We start from the raw sequence: 16,473 nt of genomic DNA on the forward strand, positions 1-16,473 counted from the left end.
CATTTAAGGCAAAAAAATATATTTAACCTACATAAAATTTCAAAACTAGCCTATTGAGTCCTCCAATAGAAACCTATTAGATAAATAACAAAATTATTTTTATCTTTAATTTTTTATGTACTACAATTAATTTCTATAAAGTGTATCCTAGTAATCCGCTACCGTCATTTTTTGTCAAATAATTCTTTTATGAATAATTTAAATTTTTGTTTGCCAGTTTCTAAAATGCTTGATGTAACAGGGGATTGTATCTGTTTAGGATATATCTTTTCTCAAGTTCCTACCTCCATTCTTGAAAGTGAAATCTTGCCTCCCTGACCTTGTGGTGATACTGAAGCGGACTTTTCATAAGCCTCCTTAACTATAGTGGAGACTGCAAACATGATATCGAGGATTTTAATATTGAGGAGTTTCATCCCTCGAGATGATAAAAGCCTAGTAAATAACAGAGCATTGAACTGAATTTGATTAGTGTCCCTGTTAGTACTGCACCACAGTGTTTATGGATAGTGGTTGCGGTTCAAGCGTGAAGATACCATATTCCTGCTTGTTCTGCTTCGTTAGTGGTGAGACCTGGTTCCAGATCCTTAGATCTAGAATAATGTCCTAGATCGAAAGATTCAAATTTTGAAGGATTAAAGACAAACTATGTATCAAGATATCATCCATAGTGTTTTACTTGAAATATATCTTTAAATATATGAATTTTGTATTTAAATTAGCAAAGGTGTTTGTACCTTTGTGAAAGAACAAAGTGTTATTTATATAAAAAATGTAGTTTTGGTAATTTAATTTATTGCGGGACTGTATGGCAGTTAAAATCATCTTTGTTAAAACTCATATTTTTATGCTCGATTTTTTGTAATGATAAACTGGATATAAAAGGCTGGAAATCCTTGGGTGTTGTAAGGTCGTCATGTCTCCTGTCTGTGAAATCAGGTCGTCTCTCTAGACATCGCGAAATATGCCTAGAAATCAGCTGGTCTGTCTGGACGTCTGGACATCAGTCTAGAAATCCGGCAGTCTTTCTGGACATCAGATCGTCTTTCTGGACATCTGGGAATCTGTCTGACCATCTGGACATCTGTTTGGTCATCTGGACATCTTTTTGGTCATCTGGACATCTTTTTGGTCATCTGGACATCCGGATATTTATATATATATATCTATATATATATATATATATATATATATATATATATATATATATATATATCCATTTATATATATATATATCATTCGGATATACGGATCTGGACATCCGGATATATATATATATATATATATATATATATATATATATATATATATATATATATATATATATATATATAAAACAGTTTGTGGTAACGAACTCTAAGAGAGGAGCGAAACGGCTTAATTAAGGCCGTTCCCCGGGCGGGGGGGGGGGTGTGCTTGGCTTTTAAAATAAAAAAAATGAGTTTTGGCCGTTTAACTTATGCCTAGTTTGTAATTAAAAAAAAGTTTTTTATAAATCAAAATTTTAATCTTAATTATTTATGTATTAATGACTGGGTATAAAAGGCTTCAGCTTTCTTAATTAGAAGGACAATTACAAACAGTGCTTCATAGCGCGCTTGGGCAGTTGTACCCCACGAGAAAACAATAGCCTAGTAAATGACACACAATTGGACTGGAGTTGAATAATGCATTATGGTTCTGCGGTGCTGTTGTTTTTGTGGTATTTTGTTAAATTACAAATCTCGTAAGATACTATTTGTTGCGTTTGTGTTTCTCTCAAGTACATATAAATATATATTTTAATGTATAGGTCATTTATATTAGCTCCTATAGTATATAGAATCGTAGAGCTATGTTGACTATAATTGTTGTACCCGTAGAGCAAATTTTAAGTGTCTTGATCTAGATCCACTGGATTCGTCCCGAGAAGGGTGTTCCCATTTGAGCGCTTTCCCATTTGAGCGCCACGGAATTTTGTTCCATTTGAGCGCCACGGAATTTTGTTCCCATTTGAGCGCCACGGAGTACCATTTGAGCGCCAAACCCAAAATTGTGATTTTGCGGTGGATGAAGCGTGGTTTGCTGCCACATTGACCTGTACAAATATTTATTGCCACGAAGACAACGAACAAAACTGAGGATTTTATTGGGTCAATGGTTGTGAAATAACTCTGTACTGAGAGTTAAGAAGCTAAACGTTTGTTAAGCTTGTGAAGAATATAAGTGAAGATTTTACGCACGTTCATAGGGTAAGAACTGATTGCCGCTGAAGAAGGCTTGCTCGTCAAGTCGAAATATTCGGCTCTTTTTTTAGAGTTATTTCACAACGATCGTTTAGAAATGGAACGAAATCACCCAAAAATCGTGCCAAAAACGGATAATTCAAATTAATATATTGGTAAAAATACAAACAAAAACTGCTAATATCACACATCCGGCGAAATGTTATGTGCGACACCCAAGAGAAGCTCGTCTGCTGTTCGAGTTCCAGCCCTGTACTCCGTCGACAGCTTTTCGAGTCGTTCGTTCAGCCTTGCATACTTCTTGTTCGTCCGATGGATGACATGACCCTGGAGTAGCTGTGTCCTTGCAGAATCGACGACTGCTTGTTCTTCCTTCAGGAAAGAGATAAACTGCCACAAGTTCGGGTGGTAGCGACCGACTCTTCGGTTAAACCGCATGTGCCATGATTCGAGGTCGTTGTTTGTCCTTCGCTGGATGCCGTAGACTGACCAGAAATGAGGAGGACATTGGTCGAACCACTGACGGCTGAAGTAAGTGACAAACGGACGAGCCGAAGGCCAGGTACGAACGATGTGAGAAATGATTGGACCAGAATTGATTCTGACGATCGCTGGAGGTAGGAACGCCAGAGCCAGAAGCTTTCGAACGTAGAGGTTGAAGTCTGCATCGGTCATGTACAGCTCACGGACTGAGTGACGCCCCAAGTTTCTGATTACTGCTTGGCAAAAGTGGAAGTAACACCCACGGTGCTTGGCGGCCGGAAAAACTTGCTTCACGGATGTCAGCAGACCGGTCTCAAAATCAGAGACGACGGTCGTCGGGCGAAGTGTCACTCCTTTCATCGCAGCCTGTAGGATCAGCTCGCTGAAGACGTCGTTGTAAAGCTGCGCAGACTTGCTCTCCATGAGCACGAAGACAGCGGGAAGTTGCTTGTCGCCGAAGAAAACGTGAACGGTGAACAACTGGCCGACTGGGGAAGGAGCTGAGTCGACGGTGCCGTCCATATACCATTCCGGGCTTCGTTCAAGCAGACTTAACGACTCGTCGGTTGCAAAGCAAATCGCAGCGTTATTTTGAAGCTGAAAGAGGAGGAATCTCTGGTTTGCAGACGTCTCACTGAAAGCCTGGGGCAAGGGCGTCGGTACGGATATAGTATCAGCGGGCAGTGGTGGTATCAGCTTGTTTCGTGATCTGTACATGGACGACTTCACGTGCTTATAGGGTAACTGAGGCAAAGCACTCAGCCCACTGGCAGCAGCACTTGCGACCTGGCCGTCGTAGATAGCGGGAATCGGACGAGTAGTACGGGCTGACTCGCTTCGAAGGTCTGACCGGAATTTGTACTGCTGGGTCTGCAGAGGATCAGCGCTGTGGTCGTGCGTACCAACTGAAACTGGTGAGCCGTCGCTGGACTCAGTGTGTAACCGCCCGAGACATCCCTTCTTCATGCATCTCCAGCTCTTCTTTCTTCCTCCAGAAATCGGCTTATCGAATCTGTAGACGAAACCGTCGTGTTCTAGCAGTTGTTTATTCTTGGAGCTCTTCATTGTCAAACTGACTTATTAATACTAACCAGAAATATTGTTCCTGGCATCATTAAATACTTGTTATAAGAGGGTAAAAAAATATGCTCCCACACTAAATCCTATTGCATTTTGTGGGTAAACGGTTGTGCAATCGCTTACGCAATTAGGTCACGGCCTAATTATCTGGCGCTCAAATGGGACACAACTGAACTAATTAAAATACGGCGCGCAAAGAGGAAATTCCCATTTGCGCGCCATGGCGCTCAAATGGGAAAGCGCTCAAATGGGATCCACCGTCCAGAGAAATATAATCTTTTTGGTTAATTTTGAAAATTAATTCAAATGCGAAAATTATTATTAACCTAATAATTTTTTTTTTTCAGGTTCTGTTTATAATCATTGAGTAAATTACGTGATGTGACCTTAAACACAATATTTTCTAGCGACATTTTAAACAAAAAAAAATAAGTAAGTTACTTTTGCCCAAGACGATTTGTAATAATAAAATATACTTTGTATGAATTATTTTTCTCTTATTTTTATTTTCTCCTTCGCGTATGTCTCATATCTTAGGCCTCTGAACATATCAAGGGACAATATATAATTAAATCTAAAACTTTAAACATTAAAGGAACATCCTATACAGGTCTAAATCATATTACTTTATTTGATCATTTATTTAGTAAAATAATTAGTTCAGTTTTCAAAGGGCCATGATTGTCTATTTTTTGATTAAACCCAAAGTTAAAAACTTTGCAAAAGCAGAGTAAAAAAAGGAAAGAAAAAACAATCGAGATATGATGTGTCTAAAAATAAAACATTGTACTATCAGCTACAAGTTTTCAAGTTTGATTATTATAATACAGCACATTAATATGTATAACAAGATTTAGTAATAATTATTATAAGCGTGCTTTGGTACATTATTTTCATGATTTATGCCTCTTACAAAGTCATCTTTTCTTTCGCTTTTGTATTTACATTTAAATTTTTGCCCTGCTGACATCAAATGTTTAACTTTTTTTATTGTAGCTAGACTTGCTTTTTTACCTATTTATTATGTTATCTTATATGAATTGCTATGTAGGTATGCACTATTGAAGGAAAAAGTTTTAAGAAAAAAGGCTTTTGTTTTAAGTCTAGCGCATATTTGAAACTTATTTATTTGTACTTTTATTTACTTTTAAATTTAGATTTCTCTCTCTTTCCTTTTGTTTTTTATATTAATAATCTAAATTAATTATTATTAATATATCAATTTTTTGTTAATCTTTCTGGTAAAAGATATTAAACTCTATATGCCGGTATTCTTCTATGTAATTCAAAAAATAAATTAAGGTTAATCACTCAGCTGTTCTTGCAAACTTGAGAATTGTCATATTTCAAAATCAATCGGTATGTTTGATCAATAAATTTCAACTGTAAAATCATGGTAATATATTCAGATAGAAATCAAGTTGATTCTTAAGTTTAAACTTAGACAACTGTTCATATCTTATAAACTAGAAAAAATCAAAAACTCATCTTTTAATAAATAAAAAATTATATCCATATAGAACTGTGCAGACTGACAGCCAGATTTCAGTATATTCTTGGGGACCAATTACCAGTAGCAGGAGGGAGGCAGGGGAGGGGTTTTTCCTCCCTGGATAAGTTGCTAAAAAAAACAGTATGAAGAACTAATTTTTTTTTATTTTTAAATTTAAATTTTGATCTAATTTTGCTGAGAAATATAAGACAACTTGACAAGATCTTCATTAAAAATCAGCCTTGTCACGTTCGATTTACCTATGTTTTTGAATTTGGCTTTCTCGAGACCTCGGAATTTGTTTTAAAAATTTTGTTTATATTTCTAAAAGAGAAATAAATAAAAATTTCTGAACGCATTGATTTGTTTAAAATAAAACAATACCCTGAGAAATGAGTAGACTATTATTTATTGAACTTTGACACACGAAAACATCCACATTATAACACTTAAAAATATGTTGTGCTTACATAAAAAAACCTTCATAATTTTTTAAAATATAAAAGAAATTTTTTTATAATCTCGTACTTTTCAGGACTTACTAGAAGTCTTTCAGTACGATCTAGTTTTCGCTATAGTCTCGGGGGTCAAATATTTTGGATGTGCTTGGTACTTCAATAATGCTAACAATTTGTTCAAGCTTAGAATTAAAGTGATATTTGGAATCCTATAACTGTGCCAGGTTGCGACACAATTTATCCCACTTGCTAGGCCCTCTTTCCTCTTGTAAAAAGGTTTAAGAGGCAAACAAATAAATTTAAGCAATTTGGGTTAAGATCCTTTTTTGAACCAATATTTTTTTATAAAAAATAACGTGTTCAAAAAAAATACATTACTGTAATAGAAAAAAAAACTATAATCCGCGGCCCTCCTACACCGACGAGCCAGGCAACAGAGGGGGAGGGGGGTTAGGGGGGTTTCAGGCTAGGGTTTTGGGGGTTCTAATTAATTTTTCAGTGTTTTATTAACTCTTCCGGTATAATTATGACATGTTCGGTATTAATGCTTGTTCAATAAAAACTAAAATTGAATATAAAATAAAATATATTTTAATTAATTATAATTAATTATTATTAATGTTTTATTTAAAAGTGTTCAAACATTTGTTTAATTTAAATTTTTTGGCTTTTTTTATGTTTTAGTTTTAAATAATTAAAGTTAAAAAACGTTGCATTTTGTATATAATATATCCCCCATACATGTATCAAATATCTAAAGATAAACTATCGTGTTTAGAGTTTCGTTTTTGTGGCTTATTAGATTGTTGTACGCCTCGTTTCATTTTAGGACCGGGGGTATATCTCTTTTGATGGACGAGTTTTTTAAAATAAACTTCATTTTGCATTCAAAATTTTTTTTAGCAATTGGTACTTTTTTTTTTCTTAAGTATAATAAGATTTTAAAATTTGTCCCGATGTTTCCATTAATTTTTTTTATTTTTCGTAGAACACTGCTTTTTTTTTATTTTTTGTTTAACGATAGTATTCTATCACTTTTACATTTTAATATAGAAAAATTTGACATTGGATTGTAAAGCCATAGACAATAAAGCCTTGCAGCCTTGACAGAAAAAGAAAATTAAAAAAAAAAACAAAAAACAATACGAACATATATTTGTTCGAATGCTTTAGAACCGAAAACTTTAGTGAAAAAAAGACAATCCGACCCCAGCGATCATATTAAAGAAATTACTAAATTCGAAGCGCACTGGGGAGGGGGGGGCAAGTGTATTGGCCCCGGGAGGGGGGAAGCAAAATTGTCATTTTTGAGTTTCGTCAGTGAAAATACTAACGAAGGTTATTTTCAATTAAACATCTCAGAAAAGGATATTATTCACAATCATGAGAGGAGGGCAAATAAATCTAGGGGGTACAATGCTATAAAGTGGGTATATGGGCTGTATGTTTCATTACACTCTCAGATTCAAAAGTCTTCTGATCCTCACCCGAGAGTATACCCTAGGTGTTTTCTTTTTTATAGCCTGCTGCTAGTGTATGTGACCAGGAGTAGGGCTGCTGAAAAAGCATTTTGATTTGTTCTTAAGGGCTGTTCGATGAGTCTAGTTCAGATACCCGTTCTGTAAACATCTGGTGAAAAGGATGTAAATTGTGTTCGGGTCTCGTGTTAGGGTAATTCATAGCCATGAAAGGATTTTACTAGTGCTTTTAATGATGGAAAATTTATCAGATAGTCCAACTATTAATGAGACCCTTGTGCAGTTAGGCGTAGAAAATGAAACAAGTATTGCTACGCTATTAGTGCCCTAAAAGGAATTTTCAGCAAGGTTAAAAAAATTCCAGGAGGTAGGGACTCTGCATTTGAAATTTGTGAGCGAGTTCAGTTCATATATCATCAGCTATTAGAAGAAAACGCAAATCTCCTGCGCAACGAGATTGTTAATCTCCAAAATATAATTAAATTACAGCAAAAATTGGAAAATAAAGGCAGTGGCTCCACCCTCCTCTGTAAATCGTAGACCATACTCTAGCGTTGTGAAAGGTCCTGAAACCTTTAGTATAATTCTTGAGCCAAGTAGTAATGAGGGTATTGATCATACAAAGAAAAGGAGGGACCCCCCAGCAAAAATTGTACAAGATATTAGCAAAATAATTAAATGAGATATATGCAAATTCTCGGCTAAAAAAATCATACAAGGCCGAGAAGGTAAAATTATTGTTGAACTTACTTCAAAACAAGATCTGAACAATGCTCTTTGTGTTTTCAATGAAAATTCAGCAGCACTAAAATATACTCCGAGTTAAGTTAAAAAACGCCTGCCAAGAATGCTTGTGAGCGGTACTCCTTCATTTAAAAGTAAATCAGAGTGCAAAGAGTTTATATGAAAAATTAATTCAGATATTGTAAATATTGTTACTACTGTAGAAACCTTAGAAAACATTGTGGAAAAAGGAAAAACCTGCAACGTAATATTAGAAATGAGCCCAAAGATCAGAGCAGAAATTTTAAAAAGAGGAGGGCTCAATTTTAGATTTTTACGCCTATATTGCGAGGACTATATCAACCTTATACGATGCACCAATTGTTGCCTTTTCGGACACAAGAAGTCTGAGTGCAAGGGTGATTTAACGTGCTCTTGGTGCTTGGGTGACCATAATTACAATGACTGTACTAGATCTTTCACTAGCCGTCTGTGTTGTCGATCATGCTATAAAGGACAGGTAAAAAGTGAACCACATCCATCGTACGACTATAAAAACTGTCCAATCGCTCGAGAAATAACTGATCAATTAAAAAAAAATATCGACTATACAATTTAAATGCATAGCGCATCACAAGTAAATAATTTATCATTTCTTCAGATAACACTCGTATGTAGCTTTATTGGAATTGTATAAAAATATTGAGATAATTAAACCAGATGTTATTTTAGTTCAAGAGCCATATGTGAATAAAAATTTAAAAGTCTCCTCGGTACCACCCAAGGACTGGTGTTTTTCTAAATTTGATCCTTAGAAAACATTTTATAGCGCAGCAATATTTGTTAAACTTACGCTGAAAGCAGATTTACATTATGATGTTTCAACAAATGAATGTGTTGTTGTTTCCATTTATTTTAATAAGAAAACCCTTACAGTTGTATAAGCTTATTGTCCTCCTTCATATAAAAATCCCTCCTTATGTCTATCTCCGATTGAGACATTAGGAAATATGTCTACATTAATTTTAGGTGGGGATTTTAATGCCAGAAGCCCTATTTGGCTTTCTAGTAATATTACTGACGGGAGAGGGGCCGAGATGGAATTGTTTTTCGCATGTTTGCCATTAGTTGTTGTAAATGATCCATCAGTAGCATGATATACAAGATCTAATACCACGAGCCCGGATATAACCGCTGTCGGAAATCGTTTATCCCGTGATATTTATGATTGGAAAGTATTAACTTGCCCCAGTCTTTCAGATCACGGCTATATTTCTTTTAAGTTATGGTTAAGTACCACTCAAGACTCCTCTTTTATAAATTTGACTGATCCACGTTTCAATTACAAGTAAGCGAATTGGAATGTATTTAGCAAACATATTTTGGATAATATCGACGACATTTTTGCCATGCCTTTGGAAAATAAACAAGAGATTGACAATTGTGTTGAAAGCCTTACAAATATAATACAAATCGGAATTAATATTGCAATACCTGAGAAAAAAAATATCATTCTCAATAAGTATACAAGATGGTGGACCCCAAAATTAACTGAATTAAGGCGTAATTATAGAAGAGCATTCAAAAAATTTAAAACTCACTCAACTGATGAAAATTATCATTCTATGAAAATGAAAAAAAGACTGTATTCAAATGAAATTAGAAATAAAAAACATGAAGACTGGCAGAATTTTTGTTCAAATAAAGGCAGCTTAGATCTCTGGAAGAAAATACATAAAATATGCTCTAACCGCCCCTCAATATTATCTCCAATCCATGTTGCAAAAGATAATGGTGTGTTCGCCGAATCATACCAGGAAGCTGGTGAGGTATTCTTTGACAAATGGTTTACCCCCGATGATTGTTCAACGGAAACTTCTTATCACCGCCAGATTCGAGGTCAACTTGAATATGTATTTGATAATAACCAAGATAAACTGTCACCAATATCAACTGATTCATTACAAGATGCTATTAATTCTCTTAAACCATTGAAAGCTCCTGGCCTAGATGGTATAGTCAATATAGTTATTTAAAAAAATTCTAATGTCTTGGCCCCCACTTCACTTAAAATATATAATGCATGTTTGAATATAATGTATTTTCCAAGACATTGGAAAAAAGCTAAAATCATAGTTATTCCTAAACGAGGAAGAATCAATGACGGTTTACCGGCTTCTTATCGACCTATCATCTTGATACCAGGTGTATGCAAAATTTTAGAAGGAGTCCCATCATATATTTTGAATGATTTAAGTATTAATAAGGACTGGATTTCTAATAACCAGTTTGGATGTGTTAATGGTAAATCAACAATAGATGCTCCAGATAAACTCGTCACAACAGTGGAAGAAAATAATAAGTTGAAGAAATTTACACTTTGTCTTCTCTTTGATATCAAAGGTGCCTTCGACAATGCATGGCACCCCGGGATTTTAAAAAAGTTATTAGATTTAGGTTGTCCTACTCCTCTAGTTATGTTGATTAAAAGTTATCTATCAGACCGATCAGTTTCTTATGGTGACAAAGCTGATAATATAACTCGTACCCTTCAAAAATCCTGCCCACAAGGAAGCATACTCTCTCCGTTCTTATGGTCTATTAATGTGGACGATTTGCTTCGTTCAGATTTACCGACAGGTAGTACAGCACAAGCGTATGCTGATGATATTTGTGTAACAATATCTTCTAAAGATGCCAATTTCCTAAATCATACTGCAAAAAAGATATTTACACTATTAGAAAATTGGGCAGACGAAAATAAATTAAATTTTGATGTTAATAAATGCGAAGCTATCATCTTTACGAAGAAAAGAGAAATCCCACAGATTAATCTTCGGTTTTTAAGCCATAGAATACCAATAAGCGATAAAGTGAGATACTTGGGCTTGATAGAAAATTACTATGGAATGATCATGTTGAAAGTAAAATAAAAGTCGCCAAACAATATTCAACAAAATTGTCATGTGCCGCCAAAACCACTTGGGTTCTTAAACCATTTGCCCTAAGAAATTTATACAAAGCCGCTATTTAATTCACCATTTTATATGCAATACCCGTATGGCTGTCAGCGCTGAATAAAAAAAAAAACTTGTAAAAAAGTTAGTATCTGTCCAAAGAATTTCTATGGTTTTGATTTCCAAAGCTTTTTTATCCGCTAAAACTGAGACAATAACGGCCTTAGCGGGATGCCTTCCTATCGATTTTAGAGCCAAAGAGATATCTCAAACGAAGCTCAGAGAAGAGAGAAAGTAACAAAATGAAAAATAAAATCAAAAAGGGTGAAAAAACGAGGATTTTGTCAGCCAGCGAACCATGAAGATGAACAAAATATACGCAAATATTTCGACAAGGACCACCGCCATGTCGTCCAAAGTGCTAAACAAAAAAAAAAAAAAAAAGAGAGAAAAAAAACGAGAAACTAACCTTTCGAAGTTCCCTGTACAAAGAGAGAACAGACACTGAATAAAAAACCAGGCAGGAATCAATGAAAATGAAATCTACCAAGATGATTGTGTAAGGATCTTTCGTCTTGCATTAATTTTGGCTGGTCTACAATTTCGGTTTTCATTAAATATGCAAATAGGTTCTTTTAAGTTTTTTTGGGTGAAAATATTGAATGAGTCCTTCAAGATTAAACTGTCGTAAATTGGGCTCAATGAAATCTCTCCAGTATCTCTATTTATTGCTAAATTTTGGTTCATATATTTTTTTATCTCAATTATCTCCTTAAAAGTTTGTGGTACGCCATTAACAGTTGATATTAAAGTTGCCTCGTCAAACAGAACTAGATGGGTCGGGTTTACGAAAATATGCGAAGCCAATGCCGAATCAAAGTTGTCATTGTTATTTTTTAATCTCAGGGACTTATCTATTGAAATTTTGTGCTCATGCAAACGTTCACCTAGTTGTTGATGGGTTCTACCAATGTAAAATTTTCCACAAGAACACGGGATTCTGTAGACACCACTTCCCAGTAGAGGGTCTGTTTTATCCTTTCCTTAGTTAAAAAAATGTTCAACCTTTTGTTCGGTTCTGACAGAAACAGAGAGATTATGTTTATTTAAAATTTTTCTAAGTTTATCGCCAAGTTTCGGGATGTATGGTAAAACGATGAAAGTTTTTTTCTCAATTGCCGGTGTAACTGAATCAAGGGGGACAAGCTCCCTATTTTGTTCTTTTATCTTTTTTAATCGTCTATCTATTATATTTTCAATGAGTTTGATTGGGTAACCATTGCAGAAAAGAATATCCTTTACATAATTTAGTTCAGAATTTATATGATTACGGGAACAAATTTTTGAAACTCTGTCGACTAAAGAGATTATTACCCCTTTTTTACAGAAGGAGGGTGATGGGAAGAGAAATGTAGATATCGATAATTATGAGTTGGCTTTCTGTGTATAGAAATTCAAGGCCAGGATTAGTTTTTATAATCAAAACATCCAAGAAAGGCAGCGCACCTGAATCTTCGAGTTCCATTGTGAACTGGAGATTCGATTCAAAAGAGGTTAAATGTGCCAAAAATTCTCTTAGAGAGTCTTGTCCATGTTCCCAAACAGAAAGGATATCATCAACAAAACGAAACCAGATGGAGTGTTTTAAGTGGAAACTATTCAAAGCAGACTGTTCTATGAAATCCATGTAAAAATTTGCCAAAAAAGGACACAAGACAGTGCCCATGGATAAGCCCATTATTTGAAGAAAAAATTTGTTTCGGAATTTAAAATACGAGGAGTACTTGTTACAAAGACGGACAAGGGTCATTATCGTATCAATTTCCAAAGTTTTGTAATCCGACCAAGCTGAATTTTCCTCTAATTTTCTTTGTAAAGCCTGCTCACAATTATGAACATCGCATGAAGTGTACATAGACACTGCATCGAAACTAGATAAAACGGTATTTGCTGTTGTATTTTGATTTTTTAACTTCTCAACATGATCTATGGAATTTTTAATATAGGATTTCTGTGTGCTTAAAAGAGGCGTAAAAATGGTGGCTAAAAAACTTCCTATACCCGTAGCTGGAGAACTATAACATGCTACAATTGGACGTAACGGAATATCTTTCTTATGGATTTTAGGCAGACCATAAAACTTAGGGGCTGAACAACCTTTGGGATAAAATTTTCTGTACATTTGAGGGGTAATTAGTCTAGTATCTTTTAAAATTCCTAGTTCATTTCTCAACTTACGTGTGTATTTGTCCGTGGGATCAAAATTTATTTCTTTGTAAATATTTTTATCCATTAAAAGGGTGTTAACTTTTAATTCATAATCTGCAGAATTCATAATTACAACTGTGTTTCCCTTGTCCGCTTTCGTAATCAGTGTGGTTTTGTCTCTTTTTAAATTTCGGAGGATTTTAATTTCTTCCTTTGATTGATTTGAAAGTGAAAAAGATGGCCTATAGTCAAGAATAGTCTTTACACTATCAACTCTGAGTAGGTCTGGATTTTTGACTTCAACATGAGAGCTCAAAATAGCAGACTCCACGCCTGTAATAATTTCTGAAGTATTTACATGTGTTTGAGCCAATGCAAATTTTGGTCCTTTTGAAAGAATACTTAGGTCCTTGGATGTAAATACCTTAGAGGATAAATTTTCCAAAGGAGGACCAGGACAAAATCTAGGAAGGAAAATCTTCGTTTTTGTTTAAACTTTTTATCGTCAATTTTTGATTGTTTGTTCTATACACAAGATGTTTCTAAATGAACAATGTGCCTGAAAGACCTATGTGATATTTGTAAAATCTGGTGAAACCATGTAGGGGACAAAATCTGATATACTCATTATTTTATATTTAGAATTTTATTAATAATGACTTATCTTATGGATATATGGTCTTTTAAAATATGTGTTAAAGTTTTGAAACCCATTCTCTGAATAAATGGGCCTTCAGAATGTGTGCCTAAATGTAGGTTGAAACGTAAAGAAGGTGGAAGAATTCGATGTTTTTTTCAAGTTTCTAAGAAATTAAACTGACAAATAAGATTTGCATGTTTCTTAACACAATTTAAAAAATCTAAAACAATATTGGTCCAATTCACCCCGTAAGCTTGACGCAAATACATTCTTAGACCACACTGGCTATACATGACAAACGAAGCTCAGAGAAGAGAGAAAGTAACAAAATGAAAAATAAAATCAAAAAGGGTGAAAAAACGAGGATTTTGTCAGCCAGCGAACCATGAAGATGAACAAAATATACGCAAATATTTGGACAAGGACCACCGCCAAGACGTCCTAAGTGCTAAACAAAAAAAAAAAAAAAAAAAAAGAGAGAAAAAAAAAACGAGAAACAAACCTTTCTAATTTTCCTGTACAAAGACAGAATAAACACTGAATAAAAAACCAGGCAGGAATCAATGAAAATGAAATTTACCAAGATGATTGTGTAAGGATCTTTCGTCTTGCATTAATTTTGGCTGGTCTACAATTTCGGTTTTCATTAAATATGCAAATAGGTTCTTTTAAGAGATATCTCTCACCAGATATCTAAAGAGAGGAAGGCCTGATTACTGGCCACCCCTCAACAAATTAAATAATTATAATTTAAATTATAATTCACATTATACGGACTCGCAACTAAATTCTCTATTGGGTAATTCCCTTTCTACATCTAATAATTTAAAGGAAATCCGTAAAACCTTACGTAAAAACATATATATGAAATGGTATGAGCTATTTTGCCAAGCTGTTAAGCCCTTCAGTCCCTTCAGTTTTTTACTGATCATATTGACCTTCTTCAAGTCACAAAAATTACTCCTAATTATAAGCTGACACAAATTGTAACTGGTCACTGTAAATTAAATTCATTTCTATGTAGAATTAATAAAAGCGATTGTTCCAATTGTGATTGTGGTGACGAGGAGTCTTTATATCATTACCTGTTTGAGTGTAAATTTTTTGAAAATGAAAGAACTGAAATGTAATATAAATTACAAGGTTTTTCTTCCTCTAATAATTTTAATATTAATGTTATCTGGTTCATCAATGAGGCTCGGTATGCCGTTTTGGAATACTTGAACCGAACAAAGAGACTAGACATTGTATAGATTTTTTTTTTCCTTCATTTAATTATTATTAATTGCTAATAATTGTTGTCAATTTATTGTTTTTCTTTTCCTTATTTCTGTGTTGTGTTTAGTATTTTGCTTGTGTTTATGCTATATTTTGTAGATTAGATAGTGAAATACTCTGTACGGGTTTAATCACTGAATAAAATCATTCATTTGTTCTTTAGAAGGTTTGTTCTTAGCTTTAGTTAACCACTGAACACCAGAATTATCTTTGAGCTCTGAACTTTTGAATTTATATCTTTCAACATAAATTGGGTTATCTAAAATACGACTCATAATTTCAAATTGATGAAATACGCAAGTATATATTACTTTTCCACATCAAATAACAAACTCTACAAATTATTTTTGAAATATCAATGTCACATTTTAATTTATAATGAACGCATTTAAATGGATTGGATGCACATTTAGCTTTCTGAAAAAAACAAAAGCGGGGTTTCTCACTCCTTAAACACCATGTCTGAATGGTCTAAACTATAGTTTCTGGGGCCCAATGCAGGGGCGGATCCAGGATTTTTTAGTGGGGTCGCAAAATAGGTTGATCTGATAAGCTTGCGTTAGGACACATTTTAATTACCGAAAACTTGCGTAAGGTCCGTTCCATCACAGCATGGCGCATCGGTTAGGGGGGGACCCATCATCGTGAACCGCACAGGGCCAAATGGCTAATTAAAAAAAAACAGCAACAATTTTAATTATAAAACACAAATTTGGATTTATTAAATCAAATATATATACAGAACATTTTATTATTAACAACCAAAGTTGGCGTTCGTAATTTCCATAGTAATAACGACAACAGTTCGCGAAAAAAACAAAATGAGCCTATTATTCAATTACAAATTTGTCAATTCCCATAATCCCCGGGTCCTTTTAATCTACAGCATTGGCCACCATATAAATTTTCCCAAATCGTGTCACTATGGGGGGGGGTCAGTTCCTGAGCCAGTTGTAGGTATTACAATGTTTCCCACAGCTACCCGGCAGTTTTTATTTTTAAAAACTTTATATTACTGTTCTGATTTTACTGACTGTTTTTGAGAACTTAGAAATGAAGCCTTGACGAAATCTAATTATCAAATGAATAGCGTTTACAACCCAAATATATACAAGCTTGAGTTCGCGCAAGAATTTTTTGTGAGAGGAACTGAGTTCGACAGCTGGAGTATAAATTGTTTGCGCTGTAGATAAAAAAGTTCATTGGAATATTAGAGACACATGGAACATGAAGTTTGTGATGGATTTAAAAGTGATTATTAAAATATTTATAGAATGATTTAAGAGAATCTATCATAGTCTCGTTTAGAATTTTTGTTTTATATAAAAGTAAGAGCGGTTTTTTAAATATTCCTATATATATATATATTAATTTCATCTATAACTATACTAACCATAGACTAAACAATTACTTAGTTCAGCAACGAGGTACCTCAAGTGTGGGACCAGTGG

The 16,473-nt window shown here is 34.2% G+C and overlaps 1 protein-coding gene across 1 annotated transcript; it reads right to left on the reverse strand.

Annotated features, from left to right (window-relative positions):
- Positions 1-520: 520 nt before the first annotated feature.
- LOC148942366 (uncharacterized) lies at positions 521-3,230 on the reverse strand. Its single transcript, XM_089103306.1, has 2 exons — positions 2,750-3,230; positions 521-606 (listed from the first exon to the last, which is right to left on the reverse strand). Exons 1-2 carry the CDS (start codon positions 3,228-3,230, stop codon positions 521-523), a joined length of 567 nt encoding a protein of 188 aa, XP_088959432.1.
- Between the last annotated feature and the right edge of the window lie 13,243 nt (positions 3,231-16,473).

This window comes from Artemia sp. Qi Xiang Cuo, chromosome 17, assembly GCF_049724085.1.
Source record: "Artemia sp. Qi Xiang Cuo chromosome 17, ASM4972408v1, whole genome shotgun sequence".
Classification (NCBI taxonomy): domain Eukaryota; kingdom Metazoa; phylum Arthropoda; class Branchiopoda; order Anostraca; family Artemiidae; genus Artemia; species Artemia sp. Qi Xiang Cuo.